The sequence below is a fragment of the Anomaloglossus baeobatrachus genome, chromosome 4 (assembly GCF_048569485.1).
Source record: "Anomaloglossus baeobatrachus isolate aAnoBae1 chromosome 4, aAnoBae1.hap1, whole genome shotgun sequence".
In the NCBI taxonomy this organism is placed as follows: Eukaryota; Metazoa; Chordata; class Amphibia; order Anura; family Aromobatidae; genus Anomaloglossus; species Anomaloglossus baeobatrachus.
Window position 1 is genome coordinate 415,414,406 of NC_134356.1, and position 18,675 is coordinate 415,433,080.

At 40.1% G+C, this 18,675-nt stretch overlaps 1 protein-coding gene across 1 annotated transcript in view; it reads right to left on the reverse strand.

Moving 5' to 3' along the window:
• Positions 1–362: 362 nt before the first annotated feature.
• Positions 363–18,675, reverse strand: part of LOC142302457 (carboxypeptidase A1-like) — a 36,319-nt gene continuing 18,006 nt past the window's right edge. Inside the window, exons 3-11 of the mRNA XM_075343520.1 lie at positions 9,458–9,592; positions 6,218–6,310; positions 5,412–5,513; positions 3,568–3,666; positions 2,311–2,421; positions 1,991–2,081; positions 1,656–1,855; positions 1,446–1,530; positions 363–547 (exon numbers count right to left, since the gene is read on the reverse strand). Coding sequence (XP_075199635.1) covers positions 363–547; positions 1,446–1,530; positions 1,656–1,855; positions 1,991–2,081; positions 2,311–2,421; positions 3,568–3,666; positions 5,412–5,513; positions 6,218–6,310; positions 9,458–9,592 — 1,101 coding nt within the window. The remainder of the gene's footprint in view (positions 548–1,445; positions 1,531–1,655; positions 1,856–1,990; positions 2,082–2,310; positions 2,422–3,567; positions 3,667–5,411; positions 5,514–6,217; positions 6,311–9,457; positions 9,593–18,675) is intronic.

Sequence of the window (18,675 nt, forward strand, 5' to 3'; positions counted from 1 at the left end):
TTATTCAAAGCATTTTAAAAAAGTGTTTTTAAAATGCTTTGAATAAAGATTTTTTATTTTACTCGTCGCTCTTTGCAAGATGCCGTTCCTTCACTCCTTCATTTCTACCTTTCTGGTTGACGCCTTACCAGAGGATCTGGCACCCATTTCCCATTTCATGGACTCAAACTACTACATACAGCGTGGTGAGCGTCCACTTTTTTCTCTAAATTCTACCTGTACTTTAATGTTAGAAGACCATAGAAATTAATTATCTGCTTAGATTTTTGGTATAAGACATTACATTATATGTTTCAATATTATTTTTAATATTCCAGCACAATGTTCTTTAGTGTCAGTAATGATCTTTATTGCATTACTTATTACGAGTTATCACGAGTATGCTCAATGAGTTTAGTCAGGGCCAGCCAGGTCTCCTCAGCGGTTGGGATAATCTGGTTGGCTGGCAGGGCAAAACCATAACGGCCAGTGTCACGAAGCTCAAAGGTGTAAGAGTACTTGATGCCCTGGTTGTAGGTCCAGTCAATGGAGCCTCCACTGGCTTGGTCTGTAAAACAAGAATGTTTAGTGGTTATCAGTCTAGCCTTATGCAAGAAATTTGTATTTTCTCCCTGTGTTTGTGAAGGTTTCTATTCATACTTGTTATTACAAGTGGATAGGTAAATGACGTCTGGTTTAGTGGCCACAACCATCTCAAGACCTTGCCCAGATGCATTTTTTTGGAGGGAAGTTATCAAAGATTAGACATATTTAAGAAAACTATGCAGAGTTAATAACATGAATAGAATTCAACTATTATTTAAACTGTATACCTACATTTGCACCCCCAACCTGTATATAAAAAAACAACATTTGGAAATCATAAGGAGATCCTTTTTTATAAAAATAGAAAACTGAACACTCCTGCAATACTTATGGCCGAAATGGCACATCTTTATAATAACAAAACAGCCATTCATTACAATAGTCGTCATGTAACATATATTTGCCAACTGTGCTGAATTTTCAGTTACAGTCCCATCAAAATTGGGCTGTCAAAGGCCAAAAGGGGGCAGAGTTTATGTATACCTCACCCAAAAAGCTAGAAGTCCTAGGCAGGTAGGGGGCATTTTTCAGAAATGTCTGTCCCAAAACTTAATATCCCATTTTCCCAACACTAATAATTGTAATTATGGTAATGTAGCATCTCTAATGATTAGTCTGATATTGTTCTCCCAACAGCTGATATTGAGGAGATAACCCTCTGAATAGGATCTGTCAGCTTATTATGCTGGCTGATGACATAATAAGGTCTTGTGTTGTTTTCGCTATGAGGAGTATAGACCCATATCTGTAACGTGCAGCCCTTACACAGGAGAAGGTATTACACTGACAAATCCACTAATAAAAGAGCATTTCCACTATATTTTGAGTGAGAAAGTTCTCCAAGTAAAAGCATTACTTACAGATGGTGGTGATGATGCTTCCATATGTGTACTTTGTGCCATACAGGGAAGCCAATGCATTAACTGCCGTTCTAGCTACATTGTCCTGTGTACAACGAGGAAGAAAAAGATGAAAATATTGAGAATAAAAATCAGATTCCCTTAAGTTCATAAACAAATTGTATATATTTTACTATAACACATAATTGAAAAAATGTATAAAGAATGTACCAATTCAGCATTATCTGGAGTACGAACAGTCGTGTAGCCATATGGATAGAGGAGCATCTGGGAATAGCTGTGGATGGAGACAAAGCCCTTGATTTTGCCATGGCTCTTCACAAAGTCAACAATAGCCTTGACTTCTGGCTCAGAATGAGCAGCACGTCCTCTGTAAGTCTCAGTGCAAGGGTTTGAGCTGGATCCACCACCTACATATCAATGGTATAAAGTGATTATACATGTAGAAATCGCATCCTCGGTTTATACATCCTGATATTGTGGTTTTAGACATTGCATATTCTTTATAATAAATTGATAACATATGAATAAAGTCAGCATGTTACCTCCAAAGCCAGCATCCCAGTTTCTGTTGGGGTCAGCTCCAATACAGGTAGAGCCAGTGTTGGGAGATCTGGTCTTACGCCACATACGGTTCTGTCATGGAATAATGATAATGAGTGAAGACCTTCATATGAATTAAGGAATATCTTGGAGGTCCTGCGTGACCAAGTGTTTGTTTATAAATCTTTGCTATTTCATTTTTGCACGATTGTTTGATAACCTGATTTTCAATAAAAGTAGATTGAACATAAATTAAAAAATATCCAAAATCACCACTATAAAGTGTTATGTATTGTATGTAAATAAGGAAGACAATATTTACTGAGGTGTGGGTGTAAACATAGCCATCAGGGTTGGTCACAATCTCCAGGAAGATGTCCAGTTTGTTCAGAGTGGCAGTAAGAGATGGGTCACTTCCAAAATCCTTAACAATCTATAGATAATAAAATACATGAGATCGTTAAAATACGTGAGATCGATAGCAGCTACCTTTTTGTCCCCCATATATGTCGTAAACCATTAAATATATATGTGCTTTATTATTTTCCCTACTGATGTTGAACCTAATGTTAATCATTGTTCCAATATTAAAACAAATAATGTTCATGTGTGTACAAATTGATTTAGTAAAATTACAGTCTTTTTAACTCCATAAAACTGAGAAGAGAACAAACTTAAAGATGTACATCATTTGTTTCTTCTATAACTGCACCCCTATATATTTTAACCTCCTGTTTATTTACTTTCAGCCTACATTTTCATTCTTAGCTCTAATCCTGCAGGTTATTCCTGAATGCTTTGCAATGAATGCCATAATAATAATAATAATAATAATAATAATAATAATAATAATAATATGATGCATTAGTATAGCATCACATGATCTACTACAGCCAGTACCATCTCTGTCTGCTGGAATGAAACTGTTCCCTCCATATTGTCTTAAATAAACAAATATATTACATGCATATAGTAAGGGGAGCTGAACTGTCATCTGCTACATTATTACTGTGTGACATGCACTGTGCAGTCATCATCATTATCATTGATATAAGATTCTTCTCCTGCCTACCTTATCTCTGTAGAACTTCACTGGTACAGTCATGTAATTTCATCATATAGATGCTTCTGGTTACTAAGGTGGTAACCTCCTTCAGAAAATATAAACCTATATAATTCCCTGAAAGTCACCATGTGATCACAAGACCCAACTAAAGGGAAGTGTGCCATGAATTTCCAGATAGAAAGGTACAACTAAATATTATAATAATAATAATTAATAATAATAACAATAATAGCTGAATTTTGTATTGGGGTACAAATGACAGGATGCCATGATATATATATATATATATATATATATATATATATATATACATATATATATATATGTATATATAATATATAGATGGATGGATAGATATAGATATATCTATATTTATATATTTTCATATATATATATATATATATATATATATATATATATATATATATATGTGTGTGTATATATATATATATATAATTAAAAGAACATTCCACTCAACAGAAACACACTGCAAATATAAAAAATTGTGATTACCTTCTTAGCAAACCACAGACCACTGGCCTGGCTAACCCACTCACGGGAGTGAATTCCGGTATCGATCCAGAAAGCTGGGCGGTTAGCGCCAGTGCTGAACTACAATAGAAGATAAAGTGAATCTATAACCTAGAAAACAATTTGTTTTTCTCTCCATGAACACCAGAGTTGGTTAGATTCATATTATTACATGGCTTTGTATGAAGTCTATATACATGTTCTTCTTCTAGGGGAATCTATTTTCAAATCCTATTTTGCTTAAATGAACCAACCTATTGGGAGGGTTATAGAACTGTGTGTTCTATCCTTGTACAAGACATGGTATGATAATCATGATGCAAAAACAAAAAAAAGTTCAGTAATCCTAAAAAACAATTCTTATGACTCAGCTGCTTTCAAAATGTCTAAACTTTGTTTATGTTTCAACATTTGCCTGTACAACCCACACAAAATGAATAAATAAAAAAACACAACATTTAATAATTTTTGAACAGGTTCTCTGCTTTAGAGAACCACTAGTTGTTGGAAGGATTACTTCACAGTAAGCTGATCCAAAGTTTCCCTAGTCATCTCCCCCCTCCCGAGTTCAGCTATTAACTGTGGGGAAACGTCAGTAAATGTCCATTTTCTCACCAACCTCACAACTGGGAAGGTATGACACTACACAGTATTGATTCAGATCTATGGCTTGTCTGTTTAAAGTGCACCTGTCACCAGTTTTTTTCCTTGAATGCTGCAGCCAGCACCAGCGAGCCCTTATATATAGTATTCTAGAATACCATATATAAGAGCTCAGGCCGCTGTGTATAATTTAATAAAGACCTTTATTATACTCACATAGGGGGCGGTTTGGTCCAATGGGCGTTGCTGGTCTCGGGTCCTGCGCCTCCTCTATCTTATGCAGTTGCAGTCCTCCTTCCCTGATCCGTGTGGATGACGCGCTCTGTGTCATCCACACAGAGGCCTCCATTGCACTCCTGTGCATGCGCACTTTGATCTGCCCTGTTGAGGGCAGAGCAAAGTACTGTTATGCACAGGTGCGAGGAAAGGTCAAAGACCATGTTAGTGGCGTAACATTATGGTATTGATGGGCAGGCGTGATGAAGCTCCAACAATGCCTTGCCCACATTGGCATAGCTGGCTGGGACTAGTGTGTTAAGCGGGATTTACACGCTACAAAAAATCTAACGATGTGTCGGCGGGGTCACGTCGTAAGTGACGCACATCCGGCATCGTTATTGTTGTTGTAGCGTGTGACAGCTACGTGCGATTGCGATTGAACGTAAAACCGTTCATCGCATACACGTCGTTCATTTCATTAAAATTGTACGTCGGGTTGTTTAATGCTCCCGAGGTACCACACATCGCAGTGTGTGACACCCCGGGAACCATGAACAGATCTTACCTGCGTCCCACGTCTCCCGCCGGCAATGCGGAAGGAAGGAGGTGGGCGGGATGTTTACGTCCCGCTCATCTCCGCCCCTCCGCTTCTATTGGCCAGCTGCTGCGTGACGTCGCTGTGACGCCGAACGTCCCTCCCACTCCAGGAAGTGGGTGTTCGCCGCTCACATTGAGGTCGTATGGAAGGGTAAGTACGTGTGACGGGAAATAATCGTTTGTGCGACACGGTCAACAAATTGAACGTGCCGCACATACGATGGGGGCGGGTACTATTGCATACGATATCGTATGTGACATCGTAAGGTGTAAAGCAGGCTTTAAATGCCAAAAGTTGTAATATTTTGCACAAGTGCCAAGTTACGCAAAAATATTGCGGCTTAAGGTGTTTACCTTGATGAATTGGCCACAGAGTATACAGTATATCAAAAGTGTAGACCACTCACCTTCAGAACATTCAGTGGGCGACCCTGATAACTTGAGCCAATCTGAACTTTGCTGACAAAACCAGGATTTTCAGCCACCAGATTGTTAATAAAGGTGTTAATCTGTGAACACATAATATTTGATTATTACACGTTCTGCTGCATACAATCTATCCCACATAGAAAACTGAACATATGGGCCCTGATTCATCATTGTTATTTCCCACTGGAGTAGTTTCCTCCTTTTCTAATGGCTATTATGAATGCGTCCTATTCTCTGTAAATTTCGTCATTTCGTCGTCATTCTTCTAAAAGTCTTATTTCATTTTTCCTCAAAACTTTGTTATCCAGATCTTTCAAACAGATTGATGAAATGTGACTTTTACGAAATGTCACATTTTTTGGTGCGTCTCACTCCAGACCCCGCCAGAAATGAGGTTTCTGGAGGAGTTTTAATTATGGCGCATTTTTGTGATTTTTCAAAGAATTTGTAACTTTTGGAGCTAAAAATTCGCATGAACTGGTTAAAGAGAAAAATAAACCAATTTTTTTTTTTATTTTCTGCCAAACTAAAAAATTGGACGCAAAAACATTAACAAATACCACAAGACAAAAAAAAGAAAAGTAACTTCAATAAATTACAAATATTGAATCGGGATCGCAATGTGAACGTTATGTCTTCTATTTTAACTACAATTATAAAAGTGAAACAAGGAAGAAGTGGGAACACAGGCGCCCTTACCATTATACACCAGTATGTGGGCATTGGTATAGCATAAAAAGAGCATAAAAGCTATAGTAAAGTACTGACAGGCATCATCTCTCACCTCATCGAAGGTGTGGTATGTGCCATAGTTAAATGTGTCAGTAGAATGGGCACGGCCAATCTTCATGTCTCTCTTTTCTTCATCTAGCAAGGTCTATTAAGAATAAAAAAACGAGTAAAAAATATAGATATTTAGCTCTATACATTTACTAGAAGAAGTCACTGTCACACTATAGCAAACAAAATGTTTCGTGTTTCACAAGCAAAAATATAGTGGTAAATATATAATGTACAACCCTACATTTTTAATGACTGTATTATAATTTTCTGAGATAATGTCTTTTGGGTTTCCATTGGCTGTAAGCTATAATCATCAACATTAACAGAAATAAACACTTGAAATAGATCACTCTGTGTGTAATGATTCTATATAATGTTTCCCTATTGTATTGATTTAGTGAAATAAATTAACTATTTGAGGATATTCTCATTTATTTGCACTTGTATTAGGCTGTGCACTGTTATTTCTATACATTGAGTGATTTATCAGCAGGAGATTATCTCAGACTAGATTTTGCATACCTGCTAGACCGACCATTCCCCCAACACTGATTAGCAGATCACTGTCAAAAGACAATGCACCTAGAGAGCCTGGGGTGGGCTGGGTTAGCTTTCTGACCTCTGTAACATGCTAAATCTAAAATCTCTGATTGTGTCACCACTGCATTACCTATGAAAGTAAATGATACATTGTTGGAATCAGGGTCTGTTTTCTAAAATTATGCTGCGCCCAGATAAAGCTGCAAAAACCTGGTGACCGATTCCTTGAACAGTATCATCTATATAATAAGGTAGAATTGTAACACTTGTAATAAAACTGAATGTCTTATTTATGTAGAAAAGTTTAATATAGGTTGGAAAGAAAGCTGAATAATGGACAAAACTTGTTTTTTATGTGCTTGCTTGGCCAGCAAACTTGCCTGACCTAAACCCCATCGAGAATCTATGTAGTATTGTCAAGAGGAAGATATGGGATACCAGACCCAACAATGCAGATGAGTTGAAGGCTGCTATAAAAGCAACCTGGGCTTCCATAACACCTCAGCAGTGCCACAGGCTGAATGCCTCCATGCCACACTGCATTGATGCAGTAATTCATGCAAAAGGAGCCCCGAGCAAGTATTGAGTGCATTTACTGTACATACTTCTCAGGAGGCCAACATGTCTGAGTTTAAAATAATTTTTTCCGTTGGTCTTAGATAGTATTCTAATTTTCTGAGATAATGACTTCTGGGTTTTCATTGGCTGTATGCCATAATCATCAACATTAACAGAAATAGATCACTCTGTTTGTAATGACTCTATATAATATCTGTGTTTCCCTTTTTGTATTGAATTACTGAAATAAATTAACTTTTTGAGGATATTTTCATTTATTGAGGTGCATTTGTACGTGACACATCTCATTCCCTAACTCATGCTGCTTTCAGATTACATAACAAAAACCTAACAGATTTTGTTTAACATGTCTGACATATCAGATGCTTTGGATTACTCACCTCCCGTGCCGGTGAGGTTCCAGCGGTGTTGGCACTTGCATTCCAGAGGCTCACGTGAGGCTGTTATGTCACACGAGACCTCCTCCCAATCAGTACCGGATTCACTGTCCCCACCTTTGGAGAAAAATAGTCAAGAAGAAGTGATGGCTGCAGCTGGCCGCTCACTTCCTGTTGATTACTCTATATCTGAAGGTGGGGAAAATGATTGGGTGTGGGACTCACATGACCTAACAACCGCACATGAGCCCTGGGAACGCAAGTGCCGATACCACTGGGACCTCGCCGGCACGGGAGGTTAGTATAAGCTTTTTTATTTTAACAGGGGGAAAACATGGGTATGAGAAGGGTTTGTTCTAGTAGTAGACAACCACTTTAATATACTCACCTACCATAATATTTTCCAGTATCCAGCACCATTCTGCTCCTCTTTTCAGTGACATTGCTGCTCTTCAGACTAGCTGGCTTGGTCTATGCGTGAGCTGGAAGTCTCTTTTACAATGTACGTCTATGGAGCCTCGTTCCAACGCTCCAGAGACTTAAGGGTGCTTTACACGCTGCGACATCGCTAACGATATATCTTCGGGGTCACGGTGTTTGTGACGCACATCTGGCGTCGTTAGCGACATCGCAGCGTGTGACACCAAGGAGCGACCTTAAACGATCGCAAAAGAGTTAAAAATCGTTGTTCTGTGATACATCGTTCATTTACCAAAAATCGTTGTCTGGTCAGTAGCGAGGTTGTTCGTCGATCCTTTCGAGACTTACATTGTAAAAGCCACTTCCAGGCCATGCAAAGCGCAGTATGACTTGGAGACTTAAGAGCCATTTACACGCTGCAACATCGCTAACAATATATCGTCAGGGGCACAGTGTTTTTGACGCACATCCGGTGTCATTAGCGACATCGCAGCGTGTGTCAGGCTGGAGCGACCTTAAACGATCGCAAAAGAGGCAAAAATATAATCGTTTGTCTGAGAGAGGTCGTTTATTTGTGAAAAATCGTTGTCTGGTCAGTAGCGATGTTGTTCCTTGTTTCTGCGGCATCACATATCGCTATGTGTGACACCGCAGGACCGACGAACATCTCCTTACCTGACGTCCACCAGCAATCAGGAAGGAAGAAGGTGGGCGGCATGTTCCGGCCGCTCATCTCCGCCCCTCCTCTGCTATTGGGCGGCCACTTAGTGACGCCGCTGTGACGTCGCTGTGACGCCGAACGCACCTCCCCCTTGAAGGAGGGATTGTTCGGTGTCTCCAGCGACGTCTGTCAGCAGGTATGTGCGTGTGATACTGCCATAGCGATAATGTTCGCTACGGCAGCGATCACCTTATATCGCACCAACGACGGGGGCGGGTGCTAAAGCTTGCGACATTGCTAGCAATCGCTAGCAATGTCGCAGCGTGTAAAGCACCCTTTACATTGTAAAAGCCACTTCCAGGCCATGCAGAGCGCAGTGTGACTCGGAGACTCTTAGAGCAGTGACATCACTGAAGAAAAGTAGAAAAATAGCACGGAACCCAATAGAGAGCAGCGGTAGGTTGTATATTAACACATGTACACTACATTAACATATACACAGATTTAGTAAAAACAAATGTCATGGGAGGGCATCTTTAATTACATGTTAAGTCATTGACCATGTTTACATCCTATATTTCTTTCAGCTACCTACTATGTTCCATTTCTATAAGCAAGAAGAAATAGAGCAAAGATCCATTCTATGCTGGAAATCAACACCTACCTGCAGGTCTTCAATCATGATGCTGTACTGGATATTGTTAGACTCCAGATACACCTTTACATCCTGAAGACTGAAGAATGGTACACGGATGTCGATGAATCTCTCTGGTCTAGAAGGTCCCTGCCAGAAGTCCAGCTGTAAAACAAAACATGAATGGGTTAGTTCAATCATTTATAGTAATGAATGGCTGCATCTGTGTTTGGTTCCTATTGCAACAAATGCTCTAATAAAATCTCAGAAAAATATCAGGACCTCATTGGAGAGATTTTTGAGTGATGTCTTGTTGTGAGGCCTTCTAATGGGGACTGGCAGGGTAGTAAAATGTCTTATGGGATCATGGTGAATATTGCTTCATTTTAACTCCTCCATCGCTTTTCAGGAAGAACCAGGGCATTACAACCATGACTGGTGTACCAGCCTGGTGAAGAGGGGAGGGCCCGGCCGAGCTTTTGGTAATTATTTAGCTTTAGGGAGCCTCAGCCCCCCCTCTTCACCGGGCACCAGTCACAGCTGCAGCAGAGTGGCCCGGCGGTGTCGCTTCAGCCACTGCACACACGGCTAAATTGCCTGCGAATCCCTTCTAAGGCATCGCATGCAAATTAGCCATGTGGCCGGAAGCAAGGTGAGTGGAGTAGAGCAGGGAGGTGTTGGTGGTGGGTAGAGTTGAGCGCGGTTCGTGGTTCGTGGTTCTCCAGTTCTAGGCTCGAGTGATTTTGGGGCCTGTTCTAGATCGAACTAGAACTCGAGCTTTTTGCAAAAGCTCGATAGTTCTAGAAACGTTCGAGAACGGTTCTAGCAGCAAAAAACCAGCTAAATCCTAGCTTTGTTTCTGCTGTAATAGTGTAAGTCACTCTGTGAATCACACTATTATGACATTTCAGTGTATAGTGTGCGTGAACAGCGCCTTCAGATCACTGCTGTTTCTATAATGGCGATCGCCATTTTTTTTTTTTTTTTCTTGTCTTCCTTCCCTAAGCGCGCGCGTCTTGTGGGGCGGGCCAGCATGTCAGCCAATCCCAGACACACACACAGCTAAGTGGACTTTGAGCCAGAGAAGCAACGGCATGTGTGATAGGATGTCCATGTCACATGTCCATGCATTATAAAACCGGACATTTTCTTCCAGGACGCCATTATCTGCCTTCTGCGTCTTTGGTGTCAGACATCACTGTCACAGCTCCGTCCTCCTGAGTCCTATCGCCGATACAGCTGTATGCGCTGCATACACAGCGTTAGACAGCTTAGGGAGAGCACTTTCTAGCAGTCCTTTTAAGGGCTCAAACCGGCAGGGTCAGAGAGCCATAGGTGACAGGTCCTGAAAACAGCAACAGCGTCTGTGTAGCCAAGGTCAGGGATTTCCTCCCTGCATTTCACCATTAGGAGGGAATAGAAAGGCAGGCTTCCATTCCTCTACCCAGAGCACCACAATCCTGCCACTGTACCCTCTTGTCCTCTGCACACTCCAACTCATTATAACTAAGCCATTATACTAGCAAACACTCAGTGTACCTAGTGGCATCCTAAACGTGGCTATTGGACTTTGCTATAGTCCCACTAGTGCAAAGACATTTGCAGAGCACGTCTGCCTACATTGCACACTCCAACTTTTTTAAACTAAGCCATTTTACTAGCAAACACTCTGTGTACCTAGTGGCATCCTAAACGTGGCTATTGGACTTTGCTATAGTCCCACTAGTGCAAAGACATTTGCAGAGCACGTCTGCCTGCATTGCACACTCCAACTTTTTTAAACTAAGCCATTATACTAGCAAACACTCAGTGTACCTAGTGGCATCCTAAACGTGGCTATTGGACTTTGCTATAGTCCCACTAGTGCAAAGATTTGCAGAGCACGTCTGCCTGCATTGCACACTCCAACTTTTTTAAACTAAGCCATTTTACTAGCAAACACTCTGTGTACCTAGTGGCATCCTAAACGTGGCTATTGGACTTTGCTATAGTCCCACTAGTGCAAAGACATTTGCAGAGCACGTCTGCCTGCATTGCACACTCCAACTTTTTTAAACTAAGCCATTTTACTAGCAAACACTCTGTGTACCTAGTGGCATCCTAAACGTGGCTATTGGACTTTGCTATAGTCCCACTAGTGCAAAGACATTTGCAGAGCACGTCTGCCTGCATTGCACACTCAAACTTTTTTAAACTCAGCCATTATACTAGCAAACACTCAGTGTACCTATTGGCATCCTAAACGTGGCTATTGTACTTTTGTCTATTCACACTATTGTAAACATATTTGCAGCACGTCTGCCTGCATTGCACACTCAAACTTTTTAAACTAAGCCATTATACTAGCAAACACTCAGTGTACCTAGTGGCATCCTAAACGTGGCTATTGTACTTTTGTCTATTCACACTATTGTAAACATATTTGCAGCACGTCTGCCTGCATTGCACACTCAAACTTTTTAAACTAAGCCATTATACTAGCAAACACTCAGTGTACCTAGTGGCATCCTAAACGTGGCTATTGTACTTTTGTCTATTCACACTATTGTAACGATATTTGCAGCACGTCTGCCTGCATTGCACACTCAAACTTTTTTAAACTCAGCCATTATACTAGCAAACACTCAGTGTACCTAGTGGCATCCTAAACGTGGCTATTGTACTTTTGTCTATTCACACTATTGTAAACATATTTGCAGCACGTCTGCCTGCATTGCACACTCAAACTTTTTTAAACTCAGCCATTATACTAGCAAACACTCAGTGTACCTAGTGGCATCCTAAACGTGGCTATTGTACTTTTGTCTATTCACACTATTGTAAACATATTTGCAGCACGTCTGCCTGCATTGCACACTCAAACTTTTTTAAACTCAGCCATTATACTAGAAAACACTCAGTGTACCTAGTGGCATCCTAAACGTGGCTATTGTACTTTTGTCTATTCACACTATTGTAACGATATTTGCAGCACGTCTGCCTGCATTGCACACTCAAACTTTTTAAACTAAGCCATTATACTAGCAAACACTCAGTGTACCTATTGGCATCCTAAACGTGGCTATTGTACTTTTGTCTATTCACACTATTGTAAACATATTTGCAGCACGTCTGCCTGCATTGCACACTCAAACTTTTTAAACTAAGCCATTATACTAGCAAACACTCAGTGTACCTAGTGGCATCCTAAACGTGGCTATTGTACTTTTGTCTATTCACACTATTGTAAACATATTTGCAGCACGTCTGCCTGCATTGCACACTCAAACTTTTTAAACTAAGCCATTATACTACCAAACACTCAGTGTACCTAGTGGCATCCTAAACGTGGCTATTGTACTTTTGTCTATTCACACTATTGTAACGATATTTGCAGCACGTCTGCCTGCATTGCACACTCAAACTTTTTAAACTAAGCCATTATACTAGCAAACACTCATTGTACCTAGTGGCATCCTAAACGTGGCTATTGTACTTTTGTCTATTCACACTATTGTAAACATATTTGCAGCACGTCTGCCTGCATTGCACACTCAAACTTTTTTAAACTCAGCCATTATACTAGCAAACACTCAGTGTACCTAGTGGCATCCTAAACGTGGCTATTGTACTTTTGTCTATTCACACTATTGTAACGATATTTGCAGCACGTCTGCCTGCATTGCACACTCAAACTTTTTAAACTAAGCCATTATACTAGCAAACACTCAGTGTACCTATTGGCATCCTAAACGTGGCTATTGTACTTTTGTCTATTCACACTATTGTAAACATATTTGCAGCACGTCTGCCTGTATTGCACACTCAAACTTTTTAAACTAAGCCATTATACTAGCAAACACTCAGTGTACCTAGTGGCATCCTAAACGTGGCTATTGTACTTTTGTCTATTCACACTATTGTAACGATATTTGCAGCACGTCTGCCTGCATTGCACACTCAAACTTTTTTAAACTCAGCCCTTATACTAGCAAACACTCAGTGTACCTAGTGGCATCCTAAACGTGGCTATTGTACTTTTGTCTATTCACACTATTGTAACGATATTTGCAGCACGTCTGCCTGCATTGCACACTCAAACTTTTTAAACTAAGCCATTATACTAGCAAACACTCAGTGTACCTAGTGGCATCCTAAACGTGGCTATTGTACTTTTGTCTATTCACACTATTGTAAACATATTTGCAGCACGTCTGCCTGCATTGCACACTCAAACTTTTTAAACTAAGCCATTATACTAGCAAACACTCAGTGTACCTAGTGGCATCCTAAACGTGGCTATTGTACTTTTGTCTATTCACACTATTGTAACGATATTTGCAGCACGTCTGCCTGCATTGCACACTCAAACTTTTTTAAACTCAGCCATTATACTAGCAAACACTCAGTGTACCTAGTGGCATCCTAAACGTGGCTATTGTACTTTTGTCTATTCACACTATTGTAAACATATTTGCAGCACGTCTGCCTGCATTGCACACTCAAACTTTTTTAAACTCAGCCATTATACTAGCAAACACTCAGTGTACCTATTGGCATCCTAAACGTGGCTATTGTACTTTTGTCTATTCACACTATTGTAAACATATTTGCAGCACGTCTGCCTGCATTGCACACTCAAACTTTTTAAACTAAGCCATTATACTAGCAAACACTCAGTGTACCTAGTGGCATCCTAAACGTGGCTATTGTACTTTTGTCTATTCACACTATTGTAAACATATTTGCAGCACGTCTGCCTGCATTGCACACTCAAACTTTTTAAACTAAGCCATTATACTAGCAAACACTCAGTGTACCTAGTGGCATCCTAAACGTGGCTATTGTACTTTTGTCTATTCACACTATTGTAACGATATTTGCAGCACGTCTGCCTGCATTGCACACTCAAACTTTTTAAACTAAGCCATTATACTAGCAAACACTCAGTGTACCTATTGGCATCCTAAACGTGGCTATTGTACTTTTGTCTATTCACACTATTGTAAACATATTTGCAGCACGTCTGCCTGCATTGCACACTCAAACTTTTTAAACTAAGCCATTATACTACCAAACACTCAGTGTACCTAGTGGCATCCTAAACGTGGCTATTGTACTTTTGTCTATTCACACTATTGTAACGATATTTGCAGCACGTCTGCCTGCATTGCACACTCAAACTTTTTTAAACTCAGCCCTTATACTAGCAAACACTCAGTGTACCTAGTGGCATCCTAAACGTGGCTATTGTACTTTTGTCTATTCACACTATTGTAACGATATTTGCAGCACGTCTGCCTGCATTGCACACTCAAACTTTTTAAACTAAGCCATTATACTAGCAAACACTCAGTGTACCTAGTGGCATCCTAAACGTGGCTATTGTACTTTTGTCTATTCACACTATTGTAAACATATTTGCAGCACGTCTGCCTGCATTGCACACTCAAACTTTTTTAAACTCAGCCATTATACTAGCAAACACTCAGTGTACCTAGTGGCATCCTAAACGTGGCTATTGTACTTTTGTCTATTCACACTATTGTAACGATATTTGCAACACGTCTGCCTGCATTGCACACTCAAACTTTTTAAACTAAGCCATTATACTAGCAAACACTCAGTGTACCTATTGGCATCCTAAACGTGGCTATTGTACTTTTGTCTATTCACACTATTGTAAACATATTTGCAGCACGTCTGCCTGCATTGCACACTCAAACTTTTTAAACTAAGCCATTATACTAGCAAACACTCAGTGTACCTAGTGGCATCCTAAACGTGGCTATTGTACTTTTGTCTATTCACACTATTGTAACGATATTTGCAGCACGTCTGCCTGCATTGCACACTCAAACTTTTTTAAACTCAGCCCTTATACTAGCAAACACTCAGTGTACCTAGTGGCATCCTAAACGTGGCTATTGTACTTTTGTCTATTCACACTATTGTAACGATATTTGTAGCACGTCTGCCTGCATTGCACACTCAAACTTTTTAAACTAAGCCATTATACTAGCAAACACTCAGTGTACCTAGTGGCATCCTAAACGTGGCTATTGTACTTTTGTCTATTCACACTATTGTAAACATATTTGCAGCACGTCTGCCTGCATTGCACACTCAAACTTTTTAAACTAAGCCATTATACTAGCAAACACTCAGTGTACCTATTGGCATCCTAAACGTGGCTATTGTACTTTTGTCTATTCACACTATTGTAAACATATTTGCAGCACGTCTGCCTGCATTGCACACTCAAACTTTTTAAACTAAGCCATTATACTAGCAAACACTCAGTGTACCTAGTGGCATCCTAAACGTGGCTATTGTACTTTTGTCTATTCACACTATTGTAAACATATTTGCAGCACGTCTGCCTGCATTGCACACTCAAACTTTTTAAACTAAGCCATTATACTAGCAAACACTCAGTGTACCTAGTGGCATCCTAAACGTGGCTATTGTACTTTTGTCTATTCACACTATTGTAACGATATTTGCAGCACGTCTGCCTGCATTGCACACTCAAACTTTTTTAAACTCAGCCATTATACTAGCAAACACTCAGTGTACCTAGTGGCATCCTAAACGTGGCTATTGTACTTTTGTCTATTCACACTATTGTAAACATATTTGCAGCACGTCTGCCTGCATTGCACACTCAAACTTTTTTAAACTCAGCCATTATACTAGCAAACACTCAGTGTACCTATTGGCATCCTAAACGTGGCTATTGTACTTTTGTCTATTCACACTATTGTAAACATATTTGCAGCACGTCTGCCTGCATTGCACACTCAAACTTTTTAAACTAAGCCATTATACTAGCAAACACTCAGTGTACCTATTGGCATCCTAAACGTGGCTATTGTACTTTTGTCTATTCACACTATTGTAAACATATTTGCAGCACGTCTGCCTGCATTGCACACTCAAACTTTTTAAACTAAGCCATTATACTAGCAAACACTCAGTGTACCTAGTGGCATCCTAAACGTGGCTATTGTACTTTTGTCTATTCACACTATTGTAACGATATTTGCAGCACGTCTGCCTGCATTGCACACTCAAACTTTTTAAACTAAGCCATTATACTAGCAAGCACTCAGTGTACCTAGTGGCATCCTAAACGTGGCTATTGTACTTTTGTCTATTCACACTATTGTTATCATATTTGCAGCACGTCTGCCTGCATTGCACACTCAAACTTTTTAAACTAAGCCATTATACTAGCAAACACTCAGTGTACCTAGTGGCATCCTAAACGTGGCTATTGTACTTTTGTCTATTCACACTATTGTAACGATATTTGCAGCACGTCTGCCTGCATTGCACACTCAATCTTTTTTAAACTCAGCCATTATACTAGCAAACACTCAGTGTACCTATTGGCATCCTAAACGTGGCTATTGTACTTTTGTCTATTCACACTATTGTAAACATATTTGCAGCACGTCTGCCTGCATTGCACACTCAAACTTTTTAAACTAAGCCATTATACTAGCAAACACTCAGTGTACCTAGTGGCATCCTAAACGTGGCTATTGTACTTTTGTCTATTCACACTATTGTAAACATATTTGCAGCACGTCTGCCTGCATTGCACACTCAAACTTTTTAAACTAAGCCATTATACTAGCAAACACTCAGTGTACCTAGTGGCATCCTAAACGTGGCTATTGTACTTTTGTCTATTCACACTATTGTAACGATATTTGCAGCACGTCTGCCTGCATTGCACACTCAAACTTTTTTAAACTCAGCCCTTATACTAGCAAACACTCAGTGTACCTAGTGGCATCCTAAACGTGGCTATTGTACTTTTGTCTATTCACACTATTGTAACGATATTTGCAGCACGTCTGCCTGCATTGCACACTCAAACTTTTTAAACTAAGCCATTATACTAGCAAACACTCAGTGTACCTAGTGGCATCCTAAACGTGGCTATTGTACTTTTGTCTATTCACACTATTGTAAACATATTTGCAGCACGTCTGCCTGCATTGCACACTCAAACTTTTTAAACTAAGCCATTATACTAGCAAACACTCAGTGTACCTAGTGGCATCCTAAACGTGGCTATTGTACTTTTGTCTATTCACACTATTGTAAACATATTTGCAGCACGTCTGCCTGCATTGCACACTCAAACTTTTTAAACTAAGCCATTATACTAGCAAACACTCAGTGTACCTAGTGGCATCCTAAACGTGGCTATTGTACTTTTGTCTATTCACACTATTGTAAACATATTTGCAGCACGTCTGCCTGCATTGCACACTCAAACTTTTTTAAACTCAGCCATTATACTAGCAAACACTCAGTGTACCTAGTGGCATCCTAAACGTGGCTATTGTACTTTTGTCTATTCACACTATTGTAAAGATATTTGCAGCACGTCTGCCTGCATTGCACACTCAAACTTTTTTAAACTAAGCCATTATACTAGCAAACAGTCAGTGTACCTAGTGGCATCCTAAACGTGGCTATTGGACTTTTGTCTATTCACACTATTGTAAAGATATTTGCAGCACGTCTGCCTGCATTGCACACTCCAACTTTTTTAAACTAAGCCATTAAACTAGCAAACACTCAGTGTACCTAGTGGCATCCTAAACGTGGCTATTGTACTTTTGTCTATTCACACTATTGTAAAGATATTTGCAGCACGTCTGCCTGCATTGCACACTCAAACTTTTTTAAACTAAGCCATTATACTAGCAAACACTCAGTGTACCTAGTGGCATCCTAAACGTGGCTATTGTACTTTTGTCTATTCACACTACTGCAAATCTATGTGCAGCACCTCTGCATGACACCCTCCTGCTCTGTTTTTAATAAGCTATAATGATAGCACAAAATACTGACATTTAGTGGCATCATAGAACTGGCTGTTGTATTCCATTAGTGCCCCACTGGTGACAAGCTATTTCTAGCACCTCTACATGACACCCTCATGGACATTTTGCTACGCTAATGTTATAGCAAACTCATGGAATTCATTGCTGCATTTCATAATTCGGAGGGATAGAAAGTCAGGCTTCCTTTAGCTTTTCCTTCTGTTCATAGACAGCATCTCCAAGAGCAATTTCCCCTCCACGTCTAAGTGTGGAGAGGCAGCTAGTGCGCATGCGTGTGCCGATGTACCCCAGCTGCAGCATAATTACAGTGTTTCGCCTAGTGAGTATGCTCAGCCTGACTGTGTTATTCCTGACGCTAAGTCTTCTTTTCGGGATACAGCGCATGCTCCCACACTAAGT